The sequence below is a fragment of the Anolis sagrei genome, chromosome 6 (genome assembly GCF_037176765.1).
Source record: "Anolis sagrei isolate rAnoSag1 chromosome 6, rAnoSag1.mat, whole genome shotgun sequence".
NCBI lineage: Eukaryota > Metazoa > Chordata > Lepidosauria > Squamata > Dactyloidae > Anolis > Anolis sagrei.
The window spans coordinates 51,243,141-51,269,975 of record NC_090026.1 but is presented as its reverse complement, the minus strand read 5'-3'; the positions used below and the strand labels follow the sequence as shown (position 1 = coordinate 51,269,975).

General features: G+C 40.7%; 2 protein-coding genes across 5 annotated transcripts in view; one reads left to right on the top strand and one right to left on the bottom strand.

Annotated features, from left to right (window-relative positions):
• Window positions 1-5,059, top strand: part of MARCHF10 (membrane associated ring-CH-type finger 10) — a 56,674-nt gene extending 51,615 nt beyond the window's left edge. For 3 of the 4 annotated variants that reach the window (XM_060781296.2, XM_060781297.2, XM_060781299.2), the window contains one exon: window positions 4,514-5,059. In XM_060781296.2, coding sequence (XP_060637279.2) covers window positions 4,514-4,735 — 222 coding nt within the window. In that variant the 3' untranslated portion in view covers window positions 4,736-5,059. The remainder of the gene's footprint in view (window positions 1-4,513) is intronic. The other variant, XM_060781298.2, reaches the window with a different exon arrangement.
• A 3,299-nt stretch (window positions 5,060-8,358) lies between these two features.
• Window positions 8,359-26,835, bottom strand: part of MRC2 (mannose receptor C-type 2) — a 97,421-nt gene continuing 78,944 nt past the window's right edge. The window contains exons 25-30 of the mRNA XM_060781295.2: window positions 24,839-25,007; window positions 24,564-24,713; window positions 21,024-21,143; window positions 14,875-15,054; window positions 12,722-12,748; window positions 8,359-10,897 (exon numbers count right to left, since the gene is read on the bottom strand). Coding sequence (XP_060637278.2) covers window positions 10,674-10,897; window positions 12,722-12,748; window positions 14,875-15,054; window positions 21,024-21,143; window positions 24,564-24,713; window positions 24,839-25,007 — 870 coding nt within the window. The 3' untranslated portion in view covers window positions 8,359-10,673. The remainder of the gene's footprint in view (window positions 10,898-12,721; window positions 12,749-14,874; window positions 15,055-21,023; window positions 21,144-24,563; window positions 24,714-24,838; window positions 25,008-26,835) is intronic.

Here is a 26,835-nt window from a genome sequence, read left to right as displayed (position 1 = left end):
GCTGTAGTGGTTATATTCAATAGGAACAAATATGGAGCCTGTCATCTTCAAGTGTGCAACATTGAAGTTGCTTCGGCTATTTCTCTTGGTGCCAGTAACGACATCTCCCTCTGCTGCTCACTAAAAGGAATGTGAGCGAGAGGAAAACTCGCTGTTTATTAACATCTCTGACCCTGTATACATGGGTGTAGTCCACATGGGCTCTCATCCACAAAACGGTCTACTCCCAGATTGCAGAATTCACTTCCGAAGAAGGCTAAGCTGCCTCCGCTTCCCTGCTGTGAAAGGTTAGGAAATGAACATACTTCATTAAAATCTGATAAACACTTACTTACTGCTAGAAGGAAAAACACTCAATATTGAAGCAGGATTCTGATAACTATGACTGCTGAAGAGAGAGCTTTTAATGGGCACAATATGCCCTTTTTCTTCTGTTTGCTTTTAACGTTGATTGTATTTCTGTTTTAATATGATAAACTTGTGTTTTTATTGTATGCATCCTGTTGAGAGCCACCTTGAATCTACTGCTGAGAAAAAAGCAGGATATTATATAAACAATATCCAACGACAGTTATTTTTGCTGAAATAGGTTAACATGGCTATCCTTCACAGTTTATAGGCAGAATAAAATTTAACTCAGTAGACCACTAGACTACTGCAGTATTCATGTAGGTATTTATCAGTATTGGCTATGCTCCAAATCATGGCTTTTAGATTAATAGGAATTGATCTTAAGTGTTGAGGGCATGCTATGGCAGGCTTTAATTTGAACAAAAGCAATTAAGGATGGTATGTCCCCGAATCTGTGAAACCAGAGCAGTGCAGTTGATGACTGGATGACTTGGAAATCTCTCATTCTTAGAGTCATCGTAGGTCGACTTTATTACAGTTAATAAAAGACAGAAAATTTTGTGACAAAGTGAAAAGAATATCCCCCTAACCCTTAAAGTGTTTGTGATCCTCTCTGGGTTGTCCTCTTCTATGGTATGCTTCTGCACCAAGAATGATCTAAATATAGGATTCAGATACCTGGTTTCAGGTATCAATTGGGGGAGGGGGGCATCTCCTGCAGTTACTTACTTAGGCGATCCCTCATTGGCCGAGTAGGATAGTCTTCCAGGATCAGTATTCTGGTGGGTCCATAGGTGACTGTGGAGCCCTATTCTTGATCTGCATCTTCTCCCGCAGTGAGGGCGTTGGTTTCCAGGTGGAAGGCGGTCTCGGTTGGGGTTGGCTTAATGCGCCTTCCTCTTAGCACGTTTCTCTCTTTCGCCCTCCATTCGTGACTCTTCAAATTGTGCAGCACTGCTGGTCACAGCTGACCTCCAGCTGAGCACTCAAAGGCCAGGGCTTCCCAGTTCTCAGTGTCTATGCCAGAGTTTTTAAGATTGACTTTGAGCCCATCTTTAAATCTCTTTTTCTGCCCATCAACATTCCGTTTTCCGTTCTTGAGTTCAGAGTAGAGCAACTGCTTTGGGAGACGGTGGTCGGGCATCCGGACAACGTGGCCGATCCAGCGGAGCTGATGGCGGAGGACCATCACTTCAATGCTGGTGGTCTTTGCTTTTTCCAGCACGCTGACATTTGTCCGTCTGTCTTCCCAAAAGATTTGCAGGATTTTCCGGAGGCAGCGCTGATGAAATAGTTCCAGGAGTTGCATGTGACGTCTGTAGACAGTCCACGTCTCGAAGGCGTATAGCAGTGTTGGGAGGACAATAGCTTTATAAACAAGCACCTTGGTATCCCTACGGATGTCCCGGTCCTCAAACACTCTCTGCTTCGTTCGGAAAAATGCTGCACTTGCAGAGCTCAGGCAGTGTTGTATTTCGGCGTTGGTTTTGGTGGAGAGGTGGGGATATTGCTGTACTGATAAAATGCATCCCTGAGCATGGGAATATATTTCGACCCCCACATCTTAACAACTGTTTCTGCACAGCTATGAACGATTAGATTACTTTTCAGCCCTACATTTTCTTTGCAAAAAATTGTATGGGACTCAATTTCCTGATAAGGGAGGGAACAGTGGTTCTCAACCTGTGGGTTCCCAGATATTTTAGCCTACAGCTCCCAGAAATCCCACCCAGTTCACCAGCTGTTAGAATTTCTGGGAGTTGAAGGCCAAAACATCTGGGGACCCATAGGTTGAGAACCACTACTCTACAGCTTTCATGATAAGTAACAAGTGGAGGCATTTGTGCTTGCAGACAGTACTTTCATATCAACATAGAAATAATTAATGGGAGCCCCTGGTGACGCAGTGGGTTAAACTCCTGTGCCGGCAGGACTGAAGACCGACAGTTTGCAGGTTCGAATCCAGGGAGAGTGCGGATGAGCTCCCTCTATCAGCTCCAGCTCCTCATGCAGGGACATGAGAGAAGCCTCCCACAAGGATGGTAAAAACATCAAGACATCTGGGCATTCCCTGGGCAACATCCTCACAGATGGCCAATTCTTTCACCAGAAGCGACTTACAGTTTCTCAAGTCGCTCCTTTCACGACAAAAAAAATATATATTCAGAAGACAGAGGCAACCTTCCTCTGAATAAATATTGCCAAGTAAAACCTCATGATAGGTTCACTTTGTGGTCACCATAACTCTGAAACAATCTGAAGACACACAACAAAAAACAACTCATTATTTTTTAACGAATGGAGCCAAAGCTTAAATTTGCCTGGAGATGCCATTCTTCCATTTGACTTCTAATTGCACAAATGATGTGGCTGATCAGTGCTGAAGAGAAATGCAAAGGGGCATCTTTTTTTAATGTCACTTTTCAAACCTGTCATGCATTTACAGTAGATCGTGAGACTGAATATGAAGTTAGTTCTGTGCACTCTTTTGACCCGAGTTTTGATGGATCCATATAATCACGGGACAATATATGTTTCTGTTGCATTATCTTCTTAAGATATTGCTGTGTAAGCTGACATTATCGAGATCTGAAGCTGTGCAAGAACATTTCCTCTTACAGAATCATAGCAAAATACCATGGGAAAGGATCTATGTTCCCCAAAATGCATCCCTAGTAGGTGACTTGTACCATCCTTTAGGTTTTCAACTATACTCCATTTTATCCCTCATACTACACTTTTATTTTCCAGTCATGGCCATGGATTCCACAACCTATTTTTCTGGAAATATTCTAATTAGCTCTCTATTACTGATTCATAGATCAAGCCCACTTTACCATACATTCTCATCACAAACATCACAAAAAGCAATACACCACAACATCAGTTATCCATCACCTTCATTGTTAGGAAGTCCTTTCTAATGTCTAGCGTCTATCTTCTGAGATGCAGTTCTAATTCTTGTAAAGGCATAATGCCAATAGACCATCTCGTCTGGAGAGGCCCTGCTCTCTGTCCCGCCATCTTCGCAGATGCGTCTGGTGCGGACGAGAGACAGGGTCTTTTCTGTGTTGGCCCCTCGGCTATGCAATTCCTTCCCAAATGAAATTAGATCTGCCCCCTCCCTCCTGGCCTTTAAGAAGCTAGTGAAAACCTAGGCTGTGCAACAAAGCTTTTGCGAAATGATGTCTGAGACCAGCAATCGACTAATGTTACTGATCACAATATATGGACTGGACATATGGACTATGTTGGACACAATTTTATCCTGGCGAACGGCTTTTATGTAATTTTATGTAATTTATGTGATGTAATTGCTAACTTAATGTTGTGTATTATGTTTTAGATTTTCAGTTTTAGCATTGAATTTTTGCTGTTAGCCAGTCTGAGTCCCTCTGCCAAGGTAGAGAAGATCGGGATATAAAAGTTTTAAATAAATAAATAATAAAATCTCTCAAATTTAAACCGCCACAGCAGTTTTAATTTTCCAAATGCATATCTACATCCTTTTAATTGAAATATTCTTTGTTTGTGACAAATAGGTTTTTACAAAATTTGAATATTTAACATGTTGGCTTCTCTGGCACATTGATTTTATTCAATGTGCCATAACTGGCTTATGAGAATAAGTAATTAAATTTGCATTTATACTGGCTTTGTAAAAGTAAGTTGTAATAGGATCAAGTGTGTGTGTGCGAAAGAAAACCTTATGCTGTTAATTATTATGTGCAGCTGCTAATGTAGGTCAACTAGTAAGTTTGGACCATACCCGGTGGGGTAGAATTGTTTGGTTTTTAGAATACAGTTCAGCTTTTGCTCTGAGGAACCTTTTCGCGGGCATTTTGCTCAACCATTTCTACTGCTCTTTCATTTGGATGAAGACGAAGAAGCCTTATTCTGTATTGCTTACAAATACTTTGTAAGTTTGTTGCATTGTTTGTAACATTGCAAGTTTATGTTTTAACTCTGGTAAAAGTTTTTCTGTTTTTTTCCACTTGCCTGGGTGCAATGTTATTGTGTCTTCTGCACTGGACTTGACTGAAATATGCTTAGCGCAACAGGCTTTCCTTATCTTTGCAATGACAGTTTATTGCATATATTTTAGATTTCAGCCAGTTTATGGAGAAATGTTTCTAAGTACTTTTTTATTCCATATTTCCAGATTCAGCCAACGCTGGCAACAGTGACTAAGAATGGCCAAAGTGGATCTAAAGAAGAGAACTCTTTCTCAGAAACTAAAAGAGAACCCTCCTTCATACCTTCCCACTTTCCTCCTCTTTCTTATCACCAGGCCACAATGAGTATGTATACCACTCATATTCAGTGTCACCATTTAAATCTAAAGTCCTCTAAGGGTCTGGAGCTCTTATGGCTGTTTGTGTAGTTTGATTCTTGTGTTGCTTTTATATTGAACCATTGACTAACAAATGTTTTGAAACAACATGGATTATAACAGCAAAGTGGAGAATGGAAATGTTTCAGTATCTCTCAAAGACTGGCTCCTGGCCAGTAAACAATGGCTATGCTTTTGACAGTGATTTGAAATTCTGAATTAGATTTCTAGTATTGCTATGCGTGCTGTAGAATCCACTCTGTACCATTTGACATATTCACACTTCTGTGGGCATTGCAAGAATCATTTTGTGCATTAAAACCGAGTTCTTTGACCACCCTTGTCAAAGGACATTCCATAGTATACAAATGTAAATACGCTAGCGATTGTACGATCAACTTAGTAACATTATTACTTTTCCTTTAAATGACATAAAGTATGAATTAAAACATTGTTAATTTTTCAGAACCCTCCTCCCCTTTAAGAGAAAAAATATGCCATCTTAGATTGTTAATTTAAGATGTGTAACAAAGGTGAAGATCAGAGAGGATATTTACCTTATGCCAGACTTTTTGATATAAATCCTTATCTGGTTTAAAGAAGAGTATTACCAAGTCCCGTCCCCCCCTTAATGCATCAAGTATAGAATGCTATGCCCATGGACAGGGGCTAATTCATTCTTGCATTCTGCAAATTACTTAAATACTAGTAATTCCAGATGAATGTTAACAATAATAATAGCAGCAACATCTGCTCACAGTGCTCAACTAACCCTCAATGCTGAGACATAGCTATGTGTGTGAGCTGCAGTTTCCAGACTGTTTTCATTTACATTTTTAAAATGGTAATTCTCATCCAAAAGGCTGAAAATGTGTATAACTTATACTCCATCTTGGGGAAAGTTGATTTTTACATCCGTTGTGGTCCTTTTGACACTTGCCATCTGCCAAATAGAGGCGGCATTCTTGTAAGAGGCAAATGTCACATTTAATATGCTTGTTGCAGATGGGGATGTGCTTTTTAATGGAATACATCTCCTGGGTAGATGAAATTTAGACATTGAAAGTCTGTACTGGGCAAAAGCAGTATCTTGATTTGTAGCCCAGTAGACAGTCTGTCTTAGCAGCTGCCGAGTCATAATGTACTCTTGTTGACAAGAGTTGAATTTAACTCTTTCTTCCTGGTGATATTTCACTCCCATGTTTTGTCCAGAAATGCTATTGAGAGGTAGAATCCCCTCACATGGTGGTGCAATTCAATTGTGGATACTAGAATTCAAACTCCCATGTTGATCTAAAGCTGGAAGTTCCACGATGCGGTTGAGCAGTTTACTCATCCACCGGGTTAATAATGATCTGTCTAAAATCCAGTACCACAACAAGAATTCCAGGCCATCTGTCCATTTATATTTGTAATTTAGTATGACTTGAGTTGTCGATCCAACTAACTATAATGGTTCAAAGGATACTTTGTTGTTCACTTCTATCAAATGGATTGTTGGTCAGCTACAAGGTTGCTGTAATCACATCAGTTGAAGCATTTGGCAAAGTCAAAAAAAGAAACATTAATTGAATTTTCAAGGTAATACTCTCTTGCATGCAGCCTTACTGAAAGGACTGCAAGATCAATTGCTTTGTAATCCTTTAGTCCAGACACAACTGCTGTCAATACCCAGTATTTGGATTACTCAAATCAAAATCTTCCCAGCCTCTCTTAAAGCAAAGAAAGCAAAACAAAACGCATCTTCAAACATTTTTGCCACTGAAAAAAGTGGAAGAAGAGAATCTGCTTGTGCTAAAACTTATTGGAAATGATGCTTTATTTGAAGATTCTAAGATGACTTTATCAAAAGCAAAAGTAAACTATTTTTAAAAGTTGTCAGGTTTTCTCAGTACCTTTTCACATTATTATTCCAAACATTGATAGAATATTTAAGCGGAAGCATTTTGCAGTAATTCCAGACAAACATTTTCACAATTGGGGGGTGAAATGTTGCTCGTTTCCACCTCCATATATGAAATTCACTGCAATTTGTCATAGTTCTGTTCAATTCACCTTGAAACCAAAATAAAAGCTGAAAAAGTAAATAAAAGTATTACAATTGCTGTGGGATGACTGTGGTGTTGTTATTACTGAGAAATAGATAGAGCAGCAGCATGTAAAGCTGGGAGGACAGAGAATATGGTATTGTACAACCTTTCCTCCTTTCAGCTTTGCTATTGCACTTAATTCTTGAATATACTTTGGCTGGTCAGCTTGCTTGTCTTCCTGACAGAATATGCTTCCATGCAGGCTTCCCAGTTAAAATAATGCTGAGTGAATGCCTGTGCTGCACACCATTATTGGGAAAGAATCACAGATTTCAGAGGAGAGCTCTTCCAGTAAACAGTGGTGTTCATTTTGGTTGGTTGTACGATTTTCACTGTTTATGAAAATGCACTTCCAGATTTTAATTTTTTTTGACGTGTCTGGAGTGACTCCTGGTGTGAGAGAATTGGCCGTCTGCAAGGACGTTGCCCAGGGGATGCCTGGATGATTTGATGTTTTTATCATCCTTGTGGGAGGCTTCTCTCATGTCCCCGCATGAGGAGCTGGAGCTGATAGAGGGAGCTCATCCGCCTCTCCCTGGATTCGAACCTGCGACCTGTTGGTCTTCAGTCCTGCTGGCACAGGGGTTTAACCCACTGCGCCACCTCCACCACTTCCAGATGATAGAATCATAGGAAGAGACCACAGGGGCCATCCAGTCCAACCCCTTGCCATGCAGGAAAAGCACAATCAAAGTACCCCCTACAGATGGCCATCCAGCCTGTTTTGAAACCTCCAAAGAGGGAGCCTCCACCACACTCCAAGACAGGGTTCCACTGCTGAACAGCTCATATGGTCAGGAGGTTATTCCTAATGTTCAGATATAATCTCTTTTCCTGTAATTTGAACCCATTGCTCCGAGTCCTAGTCTCTAGGAGCAGCAAAAAACAAGCTGGCTCCCTCTTCAGTTAACTTCAGAAATGTAGTTGTTCTCCATAAGAATTCTGCCCCTTTAAATTTCCCTTCAGTCCCCAGATATCTAGCACTACAGAAAATGAGACACTGAAAATCATTCATACCTGGAACGCTTATTATTGGTGATGTTTACATTCCTTTGTTAACTTTGCTTGTCCCTTTTCTTTGAATGCCTATACCAGTGGTTCTCAACCTGTGGGTCCCCAGGTGTTTTGGCCTACAACTCCCAGAAATCCCAGCCAGTTTAGGATTTCTGGGAGTTGAAGGCCAAAAACATCTGGGGACCCCAGATTGAAAACCACTGGTCTATACTGTCTTTCTCGATGCTCAACTGACATTTCAGGTTGCTGCGATGCTAGACATTTTGGAGCATTTCATTGGAGAACATAGGGGACAATGCCCTAATTTCCATTCCCACACATCTGCACCCCAACTGACATGTAACATTATTGTACATTTCTTACTGATCATGTCATCACATTGTAACATGTGAAATTTGCCTATAGCTCCTCATTAGAAAGAGACAAGCAAACGTACTCAAAGGCACCATAACTTCACATACTCCATGGTACAACCCTAGTATGGAATGGAGACCAGGGCTTGAAGCTCATTCAGATTAACCCCTGGAAAGGATCCCCTGAGCAGAACAAATGTTGGGCAAATTCAAGATGTCTATGTATAACTTTGATGCAAAACAAAACAAACAAAAAACAGGCAACAAGCAGCAATTATGAAAGAAAAGCAAAGGAATTCAAAAAGTTAAGATTGTCTGTGAAACAACTCGTATTATGGGCACTTATGGCACTTTTCAGTTACTTAGAGACAATGGTAAACATTTTTACAAACACTTAATATCCAGCTTAAGTGAACATCACTAGATTTTTTTCCCCTATAAAATAATTCCAATAATTACTTGAGTAGCAAAAAATACCTATCCATTCATTGTCATAGCCACCTTTCCAACTTTATTCATTGGAAGCAAAGGGGGGAAAGGGATTGCCTCCTGTGGAGTCCCTGGTCCACACAAAGTTATCTTCATCCCACATTAGGCACTGCATTAGGTTTACAATCTCTTATTGGCTCTGAGTAGCTGGGATTAAAACACAAATTGGCTAGCAAAATTATATGCTGTTCCAGAAACACCAAGTGTCCTGTTGCACTTCTTCAAATGATGAAAAAAGAAAGTGTGTTGGAGGGAGACATTGTAGAGCCCTTGTGCATCAACTCTATGTCAAGACAAAAAATATCTTTCCCCACCCAACACAAGTGATTGTCCGCATGCACTTTGATACAGTGTGCATGATGGCTACCAAAAACCCAAGTTATTTATACCTCTTATCCAGCAAGGCAACAACAAAATGCTTTTTAATGTATTGTCAAAGGCTTTCATGGCTGGAATCACTCAGTTCTTGTGGGTTTTTTCGGGCTATATGGCCATGTTCTAGAGGCATTTCTCCTGACGTTTCGCCTGCATCTATGGCAAGTATCCTCAGAGGTGAGGTCTCATGCTTATTTTTTTAGAAGGAAAAAAACATTAGCATATTATTGTTTCACCAATATACAGATGTTCTGAGGGCCTTTATGCAATATGGTTTTTTTGTGCAAAAGATAGGCATTTCTTTCCTGTTTTTCATAGTTTTTGTCCCCCAGGGCAGTAACCCTGTTTTGGGCACAATGCATTTGCTAAGAGCTTGAATCATTTCTTTCTATCTTGGCACATGCAGTGCACCTAGCTCATTTTTTCTATGAATATTTGGATTATTATGTTATCCCTGCACCTTCCGGATAGCGCATGTCAATAACTAGCAGGAGGGTGACAACCTCACGCTAGTCATTTTGTGAACTGCCCACAGTATTGTTCAGAGGGGACAATTTAGCAAACTGAGCTCCTTCATTGGATGGGTTTTGCTGGCCAACTCTGTTTCAAAAAGAAGCAAATAGCAGCATTCCTGTTTCCTCCATCAAGCTCAAAGCAGATATACGTTTCTCTCATTGAGAGGTCCCTTGTAGCTGTGAAAGGATCTATGGTGCCATTTCCACATTTTTGCAGGAAAACCCTCTATGACAACAAAATGTGACAGCAGAACGGTGGTTGGAGAAGACATTTGTTCTTGTGATTTCTCAACATCAGAGAATAGAAGCGCCGTCATTAATAGGCATTCAAGGGCCTTTCACTTTTTAATTAGCCACATGGCTCTAAGGAGTGATGCAATACAACAAAGTCAGGTTCTTACCAAAACAGTGAGGCCCTTTCTTGTTTTGGCATTATAACCAGGAGAAATGCTTGGATTTCATTCTCTAAGGAGATGTGGAGATGGTTGTGTTGGTATCCAGCGAGGGGAGAAGGAAACCACCACCTCTCCAGGAATGACATAATTACAAGGCCATGTCTTGTTTTGTTTTGGGATCGTACAGACATGGTCTAGGGCAGGGGTTCTCAAACTAAGGCCCGGGGGCCGAATACGGCCCTCCAAGGTCATTTACCCAGCCCTTGCTCAGGGTCAACCTAAGGCTAAAATGACTTGAAAGCACACAACTATCTCATCAGGTAAAATCAGGCCCACACTTCCCATTAAAATATTAATAAGTTTATATTTGTTAAAATTGTTCTTCATTTTAATTATTGTATTGTTTTAAAGTATTTTGCACTACAAATAAGATATGTGCAGTGTGCATAGGAATTCATTCATGTTTTTTTTCCAAATTATAATCCGGCCCTCCAACAGTTTGAGGGACTGTGACCTGGCCCTCTGTTTAAAAAGTTTGAGGACCTCTGGTCTAGGTCTCCCGAAATAAAAATACTGTATTTCTCCACATCTCCTTAGTGTCTTGCTGTCCCATCTTCCTACCCCACTGCAGTAATCTTACTGTTGCTCTCTGCTCTCGTCAGGGGCTTACTTTTGAGATTGTATGTATGCCAGATACTCACATCCCTCCCTTCCCTGTTCTCCCTCCCCACCCACCCCAATGGTCAACACTTCCACCATTAGTCCTGTTGTTCATTCATCTCCATATCAGACACTAGGATATTCTTCTCAGCAGATTCACTAGGGTTGGAGTTGGTACGGCTGTAGCGAGCGCTTTCAAATGTCCCTCGCTCTGAACTCCACCGCCGTTTGTACAGATAGACAGCAATAATAGCTATCAATGCACACAGTGCTAAGGAAGAGAGGATGACCACTGCAATGGCCTTTGTGTTCTCCAAGAAAGCTGCAGAAGAAAAATAAGGACGAGGAAGAAAGGCCCACTTTAGTGGAAGAGTACAATTCATAGAAAGGTAAGCACAGAAATAATAATAATAATAATAATAATAATAATAATAATAATATAAAATGTATCGATTGCTCTATTTCCCTCGGGGGACTCGGCAGTTTCCAAGCAACAACATCAAAACATCCAGAGTCACAACATGAACAAAAAATAACTATGAAAATGAAAAATGAAAAAAAAAATAACAGTAACAGCAACAGTTGTTGGAATTACACAACAACACATAAAAATCCTGCCTGCTCTTCATGTCTATTTGTTAGGGCATGGAAAAGGAATGGGTCAGGACAATTAAAAAGGCTGGGTCAAGACTGATAAAAATTGAAATAAGATGGGACTGGCATTTGGGTACAGTACTGTAATAGGTAAACAACAAAAGTGGGGATGGGCTATTTCCAGGGGCCTGTTAGGAGAATGACCAGGGTAATATATAGGGGGCTAGGTCATGTCCGGACAGTGTCTGGACGAGCTAGCACTGGTCACTCCCGAAGATTTGAAACCACTAAATCTCCAAACTCTTGTGAAAAGAGGGGAGGGATGGGGTCTGTCTTATTTCTCTTGGAAGGGCATTCCAGAGGTGGGGGGCCACCACCAAGAAGGCCCTCTCTCTCGCCCCCACCAACCGTGCTTGTGACGGAGGTGGGAGCGAGAGGAGGGCCTCCCAGAGGATCTTAGAGTTTGCGCTGGTTCATAGATAGAGATGCAATCGCGAAGACAGGCAGGGTCCGAACTGTTTAACTAACATCACTAGCTATACTTTTGGTGAACGTGAGGAATTTTAAGCAGACAACTGATGCAGGAACATTCTAGTCATGTGGATTTCAAAAGGAGGAACTTTCATTGATGTGAAGAGTTCTCCCTTGAACCCTCTTTACCTGGGAAGCAACTTTTGCACACTTGATTTTTTTTGGAGGGCACAAAATTAGACTATGAGAAGACATTTTGTGTTAGAGATATATTTTACACAAATGTTTCATGTAAAGTTTGCAAAATGAATTTTCTGTGCAAATTGTGCAAGAGGGTGAGAACATTTGTTTGGGTGGGGATATCAACTCCCTAATATACATTGCTAATCTGAACAGTCTTCATCCAAATATTGCACTGAGATTTATCTATTTGGTTTCAAATTTATGACTGAATCTGCATGATATAGAAATCTGGATTTAATTTGAATTTCTTTTTATATGTTATTTCTTTGCATGTGATAGAGATGACAGATTTACTACATTTCTCCATCAGCTCTTCATCAGAACCCTATGTATCATTGATTACAGTCAAGATCTTTACAGCTATCACTTAGGTCAGTGGTTCTCAACCTGGGGTCCCCAGATGTTTTTGGCCTACAACTCCCAGAAATCCCATCCAGTTTACCAGCTGTCAGGATTTCTGGGAGTTGATTTCTGCTAAATCACCCAATGTAGTTACATCCTCCCAAACTGTAAGTCTGACTTATGAGATCATAATTCAGGGTGCTTCACCAACACAGTGTGGTAAAGGAGTAGGATAACAAATTGTAAGGGTCAGGGTGTTTTGCAAGCACAATTATAGAGGTAAACTACATCAGTTTTCATTATCAACTGTAATTGAGGCTTGCCTGCTTAAGCATTGCTGCTTCGAATTTATTGCCACATCCATAATGCAGAATACGCAAAACCCTGGGTTTACAGTCAGATTAACAAACTGTAAACTGATCCAATTTCAGGTCTGGAGTTTAGGGGGAGCAGACCTACAATGAAGCAAAATGTTCACTTTCCAGTTGATACATACCTGAACTGGAGAGGCGGTTTTCTTCCACTGCCATGATAGAACAAATTCAAGAAAGCACAGCCAGGGAGAGAGAGAAAACAAACTTAGTCATGTGTCTCCAGTACAGTTTGACTTATTGCTCAGATAATTAGACAATGCTTTCAAGACATTTCATATTGAGTTCAACCATGCTTGCATTCCTTGAATTCCTATAAGCCACATGTGTCAAACGCAAGGACCACAGGCCAAATCTGGTGTGTCAGTTTATGTGGCCCACAAGGCTTTCAATGCCAGGGCAGCACAGTTACATTTATATAGGCTTACAATTGCAAATTACCCTTGGAAGTCAATCGTAAGACTGATGCAGACATCACTGAAAATGAGTTTGACACCCCTGCTGTAAGCATAGCCATACTGGAGCAACTCAGTGGCCTCACTGGTATGACATTCTATTCACATGGTGCCCAGTCACTTGCTTATAGAAAGCTCACTAGCAGGCTTGGAGTGGGACTTTTTTCTCCATCTTACACACACAGTATGACATAAACCAGCATGGCACATTACTGTTCTGACTATTAATAGTACCACTCTCACTTTATTTACTTAAATCTCCTTTTAAAGCCATCTATGTTGGCAAACAGGTCTAATAATAATAATAATAATAATAATAATAATAATTATTATTATTATTACAATTATTATAATAATTATAATATCAAACCAGTAAAGGTGGTCCCAGTGGTGATCGGCACACTGGGTGCAGTGCCTAAAGACCTTGGCCTGCAGTTAAACACAATAGGCGCTGACAAAATTACCATCTGCCAGCTGCCAGCTGCAGAAGGCCACCTTACTGGGATCTGCACGCATTATTTGCAGATACATCACACAGTCCTAGACACCTGGGAAGTGTCTGATGTGTGATCCAATTCAACAGCCAGCAGAGTGTCTGCTGTGGACTCATCTTGTTGTGTTTCAAATAATAATATTTTTTTTCATTATGTCAGGAGTGACTTGAGAAACTGCAAGTCGCTTCTGGTGTGAGAGAATTGGCCGTCTGCAAGGACGTTGCCCAGGGGACGCCCGGATGAATTGATGTTTTTATCTTTGTGGGAGGCTTCTCTCATGTCCTCGCATGAGGAGCTGGAGCTGATAAAGGGAGCTCATCCACCTCTCCCCGGATTCGAACCTGTGAACCTGTGACCTTCAGTCCTGCCGGCACAGGAGTTTAACCCACTGTGCCACTGGGGGTTCCTACTACTACTACTACTAATAATAATAATAATAATAATATTCCACTCTATCTCCCCAAAGGGACTCAGGGCAGATTCCAAACATAAAAGGCAACCATTCAATGCCCGAATACAACAACAATACATCCATGTCTACATACTGTGGCAGTGATTTCAACAGCCCTCATCAGATATGTCTTTATTATCACCCATATATCTCATTTTCCACCCTTATCATACTTGTCTACTTGCTAGGTGGTGGAACAATCCAAACCAATGACATTTAAACAATTACTTCGGTCTTTAATTTTTCCTCTTTACTACTAAGAACAAATACATTCCTTTTTATGGAATCATCTTAGAAACATATGCAACATGTCCAATGTGTATAGAACTCTTCAAAAGGGAGAATGGAAAAGATTAAGCTTATCTAACCCAGCTCTCACTTTCCATATATCTTTCCATATATCTTCTCTCCTTGGAAGCTCTTTCCAGTCCAATGTATGAAGAATTCAATGAATTTGCAAAGCTGTGCAGATTCCTACAAAAGCCTCTGCTAGCACAATGTAAGTTTTTGCCTGACTCATGCAAGACTAAAACATAGCAGCAATCAACTGATGAAAATATCATCCAATAATTTAATTCAGGTCTACATTTAACCTGGTCAGTCATCTGTCTACCTCACCAAATCCACATGGAGACCCAACATTTACTATGTGACTTTCTTACCCATTTAACCAGTCTCTTCCTTCTTACCCACCTAACCAGCCTCACAGATTGTTGTGAGAATAACACTAGATATTTTTTGTTTCTCCTCACAACAGTATAGAAATAAATAAACCTCATCACCTAACTTATTCTCTCATGCAGAAGCCAGACTCCTGAGCATTAGAGAGAAGGCCAACTCTGCTACTTCGCACTAAGGGTTCCAGTTACCCTGCTTACCTCGAGCAGTCTTGCAAATGACCCCCATCGTGACATTGGAGCAGGAGCCCAAATGCCAAACCCCATTGCTCTTCTGGATCCAGTAGCAGCTGTTTTGGCTGAGCATGCTCGGTCCCGTGTCATGCTGCCCCCAGTTCGAATAATTCACAGCCATGTTGTCATGCCAGACGAGTGTCCCCCCTGCAGAGAAGAGAGAAATAGTCTGTAGCTGAGAGACATGATGAATGAGAAAGTGCTTCAGCATGAAAAATGTATCAGATCTATGCAGCAAATTATACAAAACATTTATTTCAGACCCATTTCCTCAAACTACTCTGCCACAGAGTATGCTAGGAATCAAGTTGCAGAGGTGACGGCATATCTAATGCAGGACTTCTCAATAATAATAATAATAATAATAATAATAATAATTTATTTGTACCCTGCTACCATCTCCCCAAGGGACTTGGTGCGGCTTACATGAGGCCGAGCCCAGAATACAACAACAGTAACAACAATAATACAAAACAATAAATAAACTTATAAGCAAAAAACAAGCAATAAACATTAACAATAACACAACACGTTAAAAAACCTATGGCTGGGCCAAGTGTAATAATTAAAAATAAAAAAAACATAATGCTGGGCATGACAAGGTGACATATAACTGGGATAGAAGTTTTGGAGAGGGATAAATGTGCAGACAATCTTAGATCACTAATAAAGTGCGTTTAGGGACATATTGCTCAAATGTTTCCACTCGGGACCCCTTTCCACTTGATTAAGTTTTACATTATTTTATGCTTATATAAAGTAAGTATAAAAACCAAACATTTATTGATAATTAAACAGCATTTGCAAGGCTTGATAAAAAGCTGACTTCTCTTTTTAGTACGGAGTCCACTGTAAAGCTTGCACAGCTGATTTGTGTAAATGTCTAAAACAACTACAAGGTGAGGTTCAGAAAACTTTTACTGTTGCCCAATTTTGGGACCCCAACACTGAGCAAAGGGCCATTTGGGGTCGTGGCCCCACAGCCTATGAAGCAATGGTCTAGTGAGAAAGAGGAAAGGGCTAAAGATCCAGCAGGCATGCTGGTGGAACACAATATTTACAACATTTTTGGGAGAGAGAAGACGCTTCTCCATCACTTCTTCCCCAAGTGAGCAATAACTGTCAGGAGACTCGTGGGGCGGCTCAGACTCACTGGTCACTGTCCAACAATAAAGCTCCTGGGTATGTTCCAACTACCCTTATGCACCTGGGAAAGATATAGTTACCTCCACCCCTAGAATAAGTCTGTTATTTCTACTCTCTGATCACAAAGCATGGTCAGAATGCACACAAGCTCATTCCAATGTGGAGGCAACATCTGGGAAGGGTATTGTACGAGGGAGCACAGTTAAGTCCTGCAACATCAAAATTCATATGCTGGTGTCAGCAGGAATTAAACCAGTATTATATCATGAAGAGGACTCTTGGAAAGTCACTATTGTGACTCATGCCTCAGTTGCATCCTGTTGTTGTTGTTATTATTATTATTATTAATAATAATAACTTTATTTTTATACCCCGCCAACCATCTCCCCAAGGGGACTTGAGGCGGCTTACAAGAGACAAGCCCAAAAATTACAAATAGAACACAACCAATTAAAAAAACATCAGATAAAATATAAAAACAATCCCAATTGTAAACAACATCAAAACAATATGGCTGAGGAAAAAAACAAACATAGTTGAGATTCAGGCTCCATGTGTGCAATACATCCTGAAGGGAGCGCAAGGAATGTGCATCAATCAAGTAGACAGAGCTGGGAATAGTGTCATCAAAAGTGTTGAGGTGGACAATAAGAGGGCTAACGTAAAGTGCTGAAGTTAAACTAGGGACAGGAAAATTACTGGTGGACTCCTTAATCAAAACCACACAGGAACATCCAGGGGTTTTTTTCATAAATTTTATTAAGGTTTTGCAAAATATACAATATATAATATTGAAAGATATCGGGGGGGGGGAGGTGTGGAGGGGGGGGGGAACATCCAGGTTTTTAATTGTCTCCAGAAAGATGACAAAGTAGGAACCTGACTTATCTCCCTAGGGAGGGAGTTCCAGAGCTGGGGGGCCACCACTAAGAAGGCCCTTTCCCTCGTCTCCACCAACTGTGTTTGAGACGGCAGAGGGAGAGAGAGCAGTGCCTCCCCGGATGATCTCAAGGGTCATAGGGGAAGATGGGATTACGGAGATAAACAGGTCCCGAACAGTTTAGGGCTTTATAGGTAATAACCTGCACCTTGAATTGGGACCGGAAACTTATTGGAAGCCAGTGGAGCTGTTTGTACTAAGGTAATGCAGTCTATATAGGGCTGCACCTGGAAACTTCAGTGGGTCCAGGCTTTTGACTGGGGCTGGGTATGGGGATTATGTGACTCCCCTGGTGAAACAGCTACATTGCATCTTGGCCTATTTCTGGGCAGAATTCAAAGTCCTACTTCTGATCTTTAAAGCCTTGCATGGCTTGGATCTTCATATGTGAGGAGACTGAACACTTGGGAAGGAATCTTCTCCATAGCTGCTCCTAGACTGCAGACCTGGCCTTATGTAATTATATGATTGTATTTTAATGTATTTTATGGATTCGTGTATTATGAGGTTGTGATGTTTTTATACTATTGTCTATGAATCTTTTGTTGTGAACCGGCCTGAGTCCCTCTTCAGAGGTCAAGAAGACCGGGTTATAAAAGCTCTAAATAAATAAATAAATGAACAAATAAATAACTCCCTTCCATGAAAGACCCAGTTGACCCCTATCTTGGTCTCTTTCTGCCGGTAAGTGACTTTTTTTTTAGTCAACCATTTAAATTTTAATTATGGATCTGTAGCGTGCTATTTTTCAAGTATTTTATTAAAACTATGTTTTAAATATGCTTTGAGTGTTTTTTGTCTTCAAAAATGCTTTAAATAATGGTGACACATAATTCTTTTTTAACCCTTGTATGTTAATGTTTTAGTCACATCTTTAAAAATTATTGTAAGCTGCCTTGAATCCCATTTGGTGGGGGGGGGGAGTAGGATATAAATTCAATAAAAAAGGAAGAATGATTCACTTTGGGAGCTTTATCTTGTGCAAGAGTTTGTGCATGCTGCTGATAAGGGAAGCCTGCTGTGTATGTTGTTTTTCTGGCCTCCCAGGCAGAGATCCTAGGGATTAGTACAGAGATAGCTTTTTCGTTTTTACATCTTGCCTTTTGGTTCTTCAAGGCATCTATGTTTACAGTGTGCAAGTTTTTTGACTTAACAGTGATCAGACTTGCAAAATCCGGTTATATAAAACTCCATCCCTCACCAAAAACCATCCCACAAGAAACTAAAATAAAAACAGCAAAGAAGAACCATAAAGAAGCACAGTAGAAACATCTCTAGTAAGATGCTGTCAACTGGCTAAGTGCAGAATAGAATTTCCTGAATTTTCTAGCACGTCTGACAAATTTCTTGTCACAAAATAATGTTCCTCTCTTTACAATGTCAGAAAAACATGCCCCTTCCTCTCTGACCTCTCAGCAGAATGGTTTCATCCTCTCAAGAACTACAATCGCCTCTCTCATCTACTGCTCTCTAACTAGAATCCTGAATCTTCTCACCTACTCTAGCCACCTACTGTCAAAACCATTTGTCTTGGTTGTTTTGGACACATCTATGAAATGATTACACTTTCCTACTGGTCCCAAATGCAGGACAAGGTCCTCATTTTTGTTCTCCTTTTCTCTTTACTCTTACACATGATGCATCCCCATTTATGATTATTTGTTATTCCAATCTAACCATTCCCAGTGGTCTCCTGGTCCTTCAAATGACTCCACCTAGAAAATTCTTCTTCCTTCAGCTCCATCATGTTTCATGAAGATTTGGCACTATCCCTAAGCCTTCATAATTCCAACTATTGATTCTAAACCACACTGAGCAGGAACCTATTGTAATAAGAAATTCAATGTGCAGATTTGATAAATGTGAATTTAATATGATGTGTGGGAATGAATGGAAGAATGGAAGGATGTATGAATGGAGCTAATAATTTGGGAAACACCAGTATGATATTAAGGCCTGCAATGACTAACTACTTGCTTGCTGAAACTTGCTAATGAGTATTGATAAGAACTGTGACAATGGTTCTTTCATGTTAAGGAAATGTTTGCAACATTCCTTAAGTTAAGAAGGAAGTCAACATAAGATCAACACCAATCAAGAAGAGTCAACATCTGGCCAGGAAACTGAGATGGATCCAGGATGGAAGACGTCTATCATTAATTTACAACTTTGGGCCTACCTCAACAGAATATTCCTATAAAAGACTCAGTCTAATAATGCTCAAAGTGTGACAGAACCAAAGAGTATGGTTCATCCACTATGCTTTGCTCCATAGGAAGGAGAGAGATAGTGTACCTATGGAGAGTAGCAGATTTGCACAGGAGCAGTCTGATCACTTTGGGGCTTCTTTCTCAAGGGAAGAGGAAGAAGTGAGCTTTTGGAGTCTTAGATTTTGTGCCGGGAATCAGGTTCTGCTGTATGCAAAACAGAGATCTGGTCCTTGGCATTGCGCTTAGGGAAAGAAGTTTTGGCATTTCAGCGTTTCAAAGTTATGGAGTAATGGAACTATAGGTTGGCAGGCTGCAGGAAAGCAGGGTCTGGCCTAACGGGTGTGTAATAGATTCTAACCTTTGCTGGCTAGGCCGAAGCCTGAGAGTCAGTAGGCTGGGTCTCCATCTTGGTAGGGCAGCTTAGAAATAGCTGACATCTTGGGAGAGGGGAGGAGTCAGCCAACTCCTGATTGGGTTAAGCACCAAGGGGAGGAGTTGGGTGAGAGTGAAAAAGGCTGTCACTTCTGACAGGAGGGGGAGAAGGGTCTAATAGAGACAGAGAGAAGGATTCTAACACGCAGAAAGAGAAGTAGGATTTCAACAGAGAAGAAGTATTTTAGACAGGGAGAAGGAAGCTTTTGAGTGAGTGGAACTGTTAGGGAATAGGAAAAGGACAAGAGCTTCAGTATTACTGTACTAAGGGGGTCAGTGAGAAGACTTGTCAGCTTGTATTTGGGAGAAAATACAAGTAAGCTTATTGCCCTATAGTGGAGAGTAGACTGGTGAAAGTCTGGCTACTCTGTAAGACAGCCAGGGGGACTGATCTTAGAACTACACTGTTTCAGAGAGTTGAATAGTGTGGAGAAGGGAACTCACTTCAAGTAAAAGCTACTCCTTCTGTAGAAACTTTATGTCTAGTAAGCCTAAGCCTCAGTAACAAAGATACACGTGTGTACCGCTCATTTTATGAGTTGCCATCTTCTTAAAGTTCAATAAACCTGTTATTAGTTCATTGTTAACTGGTGTCTGCCTCGGTCTGTCATACTTAGCGAAACCAAGTCAGCCTAAACCTCTTTATAGTCCAGTCAGCAAGCAAAGGAGCCCAAAAAGAAGAACCAGAAGCCTTGGGTGCATATTACCTCAAATACATTCACACCTTTGTTTCCTCAAACAATAAAATTGAGGTGGTGGCGGCAAAAATCTACCAGTATCATCGGTCTCTCACATCATTAGTCATTCCCTCATGCAAAGTCCTGTCACACACATGTGTTAAGGGACCCCTCGTTCCTTAATCCTTATTACAGGGTGCTTCTCCAAGGAGGAAGAAAATGATATGGTAATATTTGGATGCATGTGGATGAATGCATGTACATGTGTGTGAATGCTGAGTGAAAATATAACTTCCCTTTGTTTGTTTGTTAACCAATGTAATTGTAAATCCAATGTAGTTGTATAGAATCTGTATGTCTGTATGTCCAATGTCATTCTTTGTCTAAATGTTTTTCTATAATCTGATATACCTTCTCACACTGGAAATTGCCATAAAAAGAACCTATGCTTCAATGTCATTGAAAAGTCATTCATGACACTATTATTTTTTAAACATTCATCAGCTTATATTTGTGACCACACTGTTACAGATCATTCACCTAACTAGAATGAAACTGGCCCATATCCATGTAAAAGTTAGCTTGTTGGGAGACTTGACCGCTCCTCAGTTTACAGATAATCTACACATACAGTACCACTCTCCACACTTCTTTTTTGTCCTGTTGTACAATTAAAAATGTGACAATCAATGCAGAAGAACATTCATGTACCTTTGGGGTTAAAGGCCATCCCCAGCCAGGCTCCTTTGGACTGTCCCCCAGAATATTGCAGATGCTCCCAAATGAAGACGTTCTCCATCTCATCCAGGATGGACAGCACTGAGCCTCCAACTGTGGGGATGGGAGAGGAAAGAGATACACCACCCTGAAAGGTCAATAAGGCAAGAAGAGCACAGCTTGCTCACAAGTTTACACTTCACTTTGAGTGATTCTCAGCTGCTGTTGCATTATACCATTGAGAAACATATCCTTGTCATATGCACATTTTGTCATAAAAACACATGTTCACATGCTTCTGATTCATGGGTGGATGGGGTCAGGCAAGCACTATGAGACAAGAGAAATGATGGGCTGCATTTTATTGATTCGACTCTTAACACAGATACTGGAGGGGAAGACTACATCTTGAACAACTGTGATATCTAGATGAATGTACCATAAGAAACCTGTGAACTTTTGACCTCCACGCTGTTAATGTCTTGTACTCTACCCAGATAGCATTCTGGAAAGAGAAGAACATTCTAGAAATAATAATAATAATAATAATAATAATAATAATAATAATCTTTATTTATACCCCGCCACCATCTCCCCAATGGGAACTCGGAGCGGCTTACATGAGGCCAAGCCCAAACAACAAATTACAATAGAGTAAAACTGAAAATACAAACCGAAAATGCAAACAAAAAGGCAGTGGAATTTGCATGTGTCACCCCGACTTTAGTGTTTGCACATAAAAACATATCATTGGCACACATTTTCTTCTGGTTTCAGTCATCTCAGGCCATGTCCAGTTTTCACAAGATACAGTAGATCTAATTCCTTTCCTCCAAGACATCTCTTGTCTGTATATCAGCATGCCTGACTGTACGTGTAAGTGTGCGTATAAACATGCACACATAGATATAAAAAATACACATATCTACAAAATATTGGCAATAGGCTTGAAAGTTATGCAAGCTTGTTTAATATGTCTTCAGTTATACATAAAGAGCTTTGAATATCATAAAATTGCATTGGAGGGCCCAGTAACATCTGAAGAAATGTTCTCACTTGGCCTCCAGGAAGATTCTATATCCACTGGAAGTTGGCCATAGAAAGCTTAAGAGCAATCACTTATCTGGGAATCTGTTTAAATTCTCCAGTGCAATTCTATGGTATGCTTTGCTGGAAGTACAAGACAATATTTATTATTTATTTGGGTTGTTGTAGGTTTTTTCGGGCTATATGGCCATGTTCTAGAGGCATTCTCTCCTGACGTTTTGCCTGCATCTATGGCAAGCATCCTCAGAGGTAGTGAGGACGCCTCACTACCTCTGAGGATGCTTGCCATAGATGCAGGCGAAACATCAGGAGAGAATGCCTCTAGAACATGGCCATACAGCCCGAAAAAACCTACAACAACCCAGTGATTCCGGCCATGAAAGCCTTCGACAATATCATTTATTTATTTATTTACAACATTTCTACCTCCCCACTAAGGGGGGACTCAGAGCGGCTAACACTGGCAACAATTTGATGCCACAATATCACAATGTAACGACAATATAAAACCATAAATACACAATAAAAACAATAACATTAGTCAGTTCTTGTGGGTTTTTCGGGCTATATGGCCATGTTCTAGAGGCATTTCTCCTGACGTTTCGCCTGCATCTATGGCAAGCATCTTCAGAGGTCTGCTGGAGCTGGGAAAAAGGGGTTTATATATCTGTGGAATGACCAGGGTGAGACAAAAGGCTTTTGTAAGTTGGGCTAGGTGTGAATCTTTTCAACTGACCACCTTGATTAGCATACAATGGGCTGACAGTGCCTGGAGCAAACTCTTCTTGAAAGGTGATTAGATGTCCCTGCCTGTTTTTCTCTCTGAGAGAAAAACAGGCAGGGACATCTAATCACCTTTCAAGAAGAGTTTGCTCCAGGCACTGTCAGCCCATTGTATGCTAATCAAGGTGGTCAGTTGAAAAGATTCACACCTAGCCCAACTTACAAAAGCCTTTTGTCTCACCCTGGTCATTCCACAGATATATAAACCCCTTTTTCCCAGCTCCAGCAGACCTCTGAAGATGCTTGCCATAGATGCAGGCGAAACGTCAGGAGAAATGCCTCTAGAACATGGCCATATAGCCCGAAAAAACCCACAAGAACTGAGTGATTCCGGCCATGAAAGCCTTCAACAATACAATAACATTAGTTACACAATCATATAGCCATTGTGTGTAATTTCAAGTAAGCAAAATAGGATTCTGGATTATACATAAAAATCATATTGCATGCATAGTCTTAAAATGGATTCCTCATATACTATATGGATCTACGATATATATAACATAGCATAAGATGGTCAAGAATTTCATCTTGCTCACATTTAAAATAAAGTAACCTGATTCATGTTTACTAACCTGAAACAAATACACATGCTTCCTCTCAAACTCATGCAATCTATTTTGAAAAACTCATACATGTGCACACAACAGATGCAATTTTGCATGACACAGTTCAGCACAGCCGTTCCATATGCAGAACTAACTGTATTTACCAAAACTGAATCTACCATACTGCTCCTGAAGGTGTTGTTCCCTCAGGGTCATTTGACATTCCTTTGCCCTTAGGTTTACCATTTTAAAAGACATAAAACACAAGGCAAAGAGGTTGGAATTTGGGGTGTAGATTAAGTTCAGCAGAAGTTGGCTGCTCTTATCTCCCTCCGGAGCCATAACAGTAGCGGTTGGGATAGAGAACAGCAATTTCTGCAACCCCCATCCCACCTCTCTCTCCATCCGGCAGGATAGGGATTTCAATCCTATTCCTCCCTTTGGAGCTTTGGTCACTGCAGAGAGAGAACATCAAACTCTGCAGGGGCCAAAATAAATACATTAATATATAAGCTTAGCTTAAAAGTGAGTGTGTCACTAATGAGATGCCAGGCAATATGTTTACTATAGTGTGGGTAAAGTGTGATCTATGGACTATATGTGATCACAGTCTAATTTTTGCAGTTATTAAAGACTTTTTGCAGCACATTGGAATGGTTTGGAGATGTATGTTTAGTGATGTTACCTGGGGACCGCTCTGAGTCCCCTCGGGAAGATAGAGCGGTATATAAATAATAATAATAATAATAATAATAACTATTATTATTATTATTATTATTGGGAAGGATATTGCTTTCTACCCACTGATTTAGTTATTCTCCATGATAGAATGCATCATGCTCTCAAGGCCTTGGTATTTTCTGTTTTCTCATCTAAGTAGCTGTCCAACTACCTAACTGAAGGAATAGGTAGGCAGCAATCCATACTACACCAAAGAAAGAATGGAAGAATGCATGAAAGAGTAAATAGAATGAATAAAAGCAAAGGCAGAGACAAAGCAAAGGCAACCCACCTCCCGCTAAAAAAAGATAAATAGGGCTGATGTAGACATATTCAAAGTCAGAAATGTTGGAAATTATATTCTGGACGGTAGATCGTATTCACATTATGCCCACAATAGTACTACACAGAAGATGCACCTTTCAGAAATATTTACCTTTCTGACACCTCTTCATAGCTTCTTTCTGGCCTATCACAGCTTCCATGTGGAAGGCATAGCAATGATTCCGAAAAGGGATCCAGGAAGAATCCTCCACCGATTTAGGACAGCTCCCATTGTAGCTCCACTTGTGAGAAGAAATGGGTCCTTAAAAAGGAATTCTGGGTAAGTCAGCATTTCTGAGCTCTTCATTCAAGCTGACAGGGAGAGAATGCTCCCCTCTCTTTCACCTCCTCTCCTGTCTCTGTTAAGTTCCTGTGCATATACTTCACCTTCATTCATCTTGCAGATGGCCCCTTGCAGCTTGGAATCACAGCTGGTCGTTCTCCATGTCCCATCTACATCCATGTACGTGCATCCTATAAGTTGTTGTGGTTCTCCATCCTGCCAGTTCGAGTAGGAAAGGCTCTCCTCTGTGAACCACACATAGCTCCGCCGTCCCTAAAAGCAACCAATGCAAATAAAAGATCCACTAATTAGGCCAAAGAGATACACAAGGGTAGTTCATATTCAGAATCTGCAGGGTGATGCGTGTAATAATTGGGGGGGGGGGCATGTTGCACCCAATTTGGTTCAAAACATGGTCGCAGTATATCAGAGGTAGGCCAACTGCAGTCTGTAGTCTGCCTGGGACTCTCAGAGTCCAACTGCAGACCACAACATGCCTGCAATAATCTCATTTAATTTATTTTAACACTAGCTGTCTCCTGCCACGCGTTGCTGTGGCCCAATCTGGTGATCTGGAAAATAAAATAATAAGAAAGTCTTGGTTTCTAATATATGTAATTTCTTGATGCTTGTGGGTAAACAGTATTTGATTACGTTTTCTTACCCTGGTGAAGGGAGTTGGACTGGATGGCCATAAGTATTTTCTATTGGTCATAGGGGTTCTGTGTGGGAAGTTTGCTCCAATTCTATTATTGGTGGGGTTCAGAATGCTCTTTGATCGTAGGTGAACTATAAATCCCAGTAACTACAACTCCCAAATGTCAAGCTCTATTTCTCCCAAGCTCCATCTGTGTTCCTAGTTGGGCATATGGAATATTTGTGCCAAGTATGGTCCAGATCCATCATTGTTTGAGTCCACAGTGCTCTCTGGATGTAGGTGTACTACAACTCCCAAACTCAATGTCAATGTCCACCAAACCCTTCTAGTGTTTTCTGTTGGTCATGGGAGTCCTCTGTGCCACGTTTGGTTCAATTCCATCATTGGTGGAGTTCAGAATGCTCTTTGATTGTAGATTAACAATAAATCCCAGCAACTACAATTCCCAAATGACAAACTCAATTTTTTGAGTGATGGTCACTCATTGGGTTAGTCGGTGTCTTGTGGCCAGATTTGGTGGCAATTCGTCCAGTGGTTTTTGAGTTATGTTAATCCCACAAATGAACATTACATTTTTATTTATATAGATGATAAGCCCCCATGCCAGATAGGCGCTAAAAAGGAACAATTCTTCCCGCTTGTTTAAGGCCAATTAAAAGTCTTTCTTCAAAACCAGGAGTGTTTCCTATTTGAAAAAAAGGACATCTCCTGGATCTAAAAGAGGTGGGTTGGGGCCGCAGGGAGTAATAGGGAGAATATTCCGTTTTCAGCTGCCTTTCCATCCAGTTTCTTTCCAGTCATTTGACCCCCAACAATAACAACAACAACAACAAGCAAAAAGGCCCATAATAGGATTTAAGGAATATTGTTTCCAAAAATTGCGTTGAGACCATTAAAAAATAAAACACACACTCTGGCATTCTATTAGTGACACAAACATTCTATACTATTCTCTTCCCCTTGCTCTCAAATCCTCTCATTAACATTGTAAGCAGGTGTCAAGCCCTGGAGCAAGCTACTTCTGCTGCTTTTTAGTGATGAGAAGTGGTGGAAACAATTCAGACCATGAAGATATGAATGCCTATGGCTTCTCGGGGGAAGGAAACAGGTGTGCTTTGTTTGGAAGCATATCCTTATTTCTCCCCATCACAACCTCCACCACTGAGTAGAGTCTAAATACTACTCAATTGCCTAAATCAGTGGTTCTCAACCTGTGGGTCCCCAGGTGTTTTGGTCTACAACTCCCAGAAATCCCAGCCAGTTTACCAAATGTTAGGATTTCTGGGACTAGAAAGCCAAAACATCTGGGTACCCAAAGGTTGAGAATCACTGGCCTAAATCCTCTTCCTTGCTCCCTCTGCAGGAACACAACTGCAGAGCTTGACATCTACAAGGAGCAGGAAAAGATGTGGAACTGGGTGGGTAGAACTATACTCTGATGTA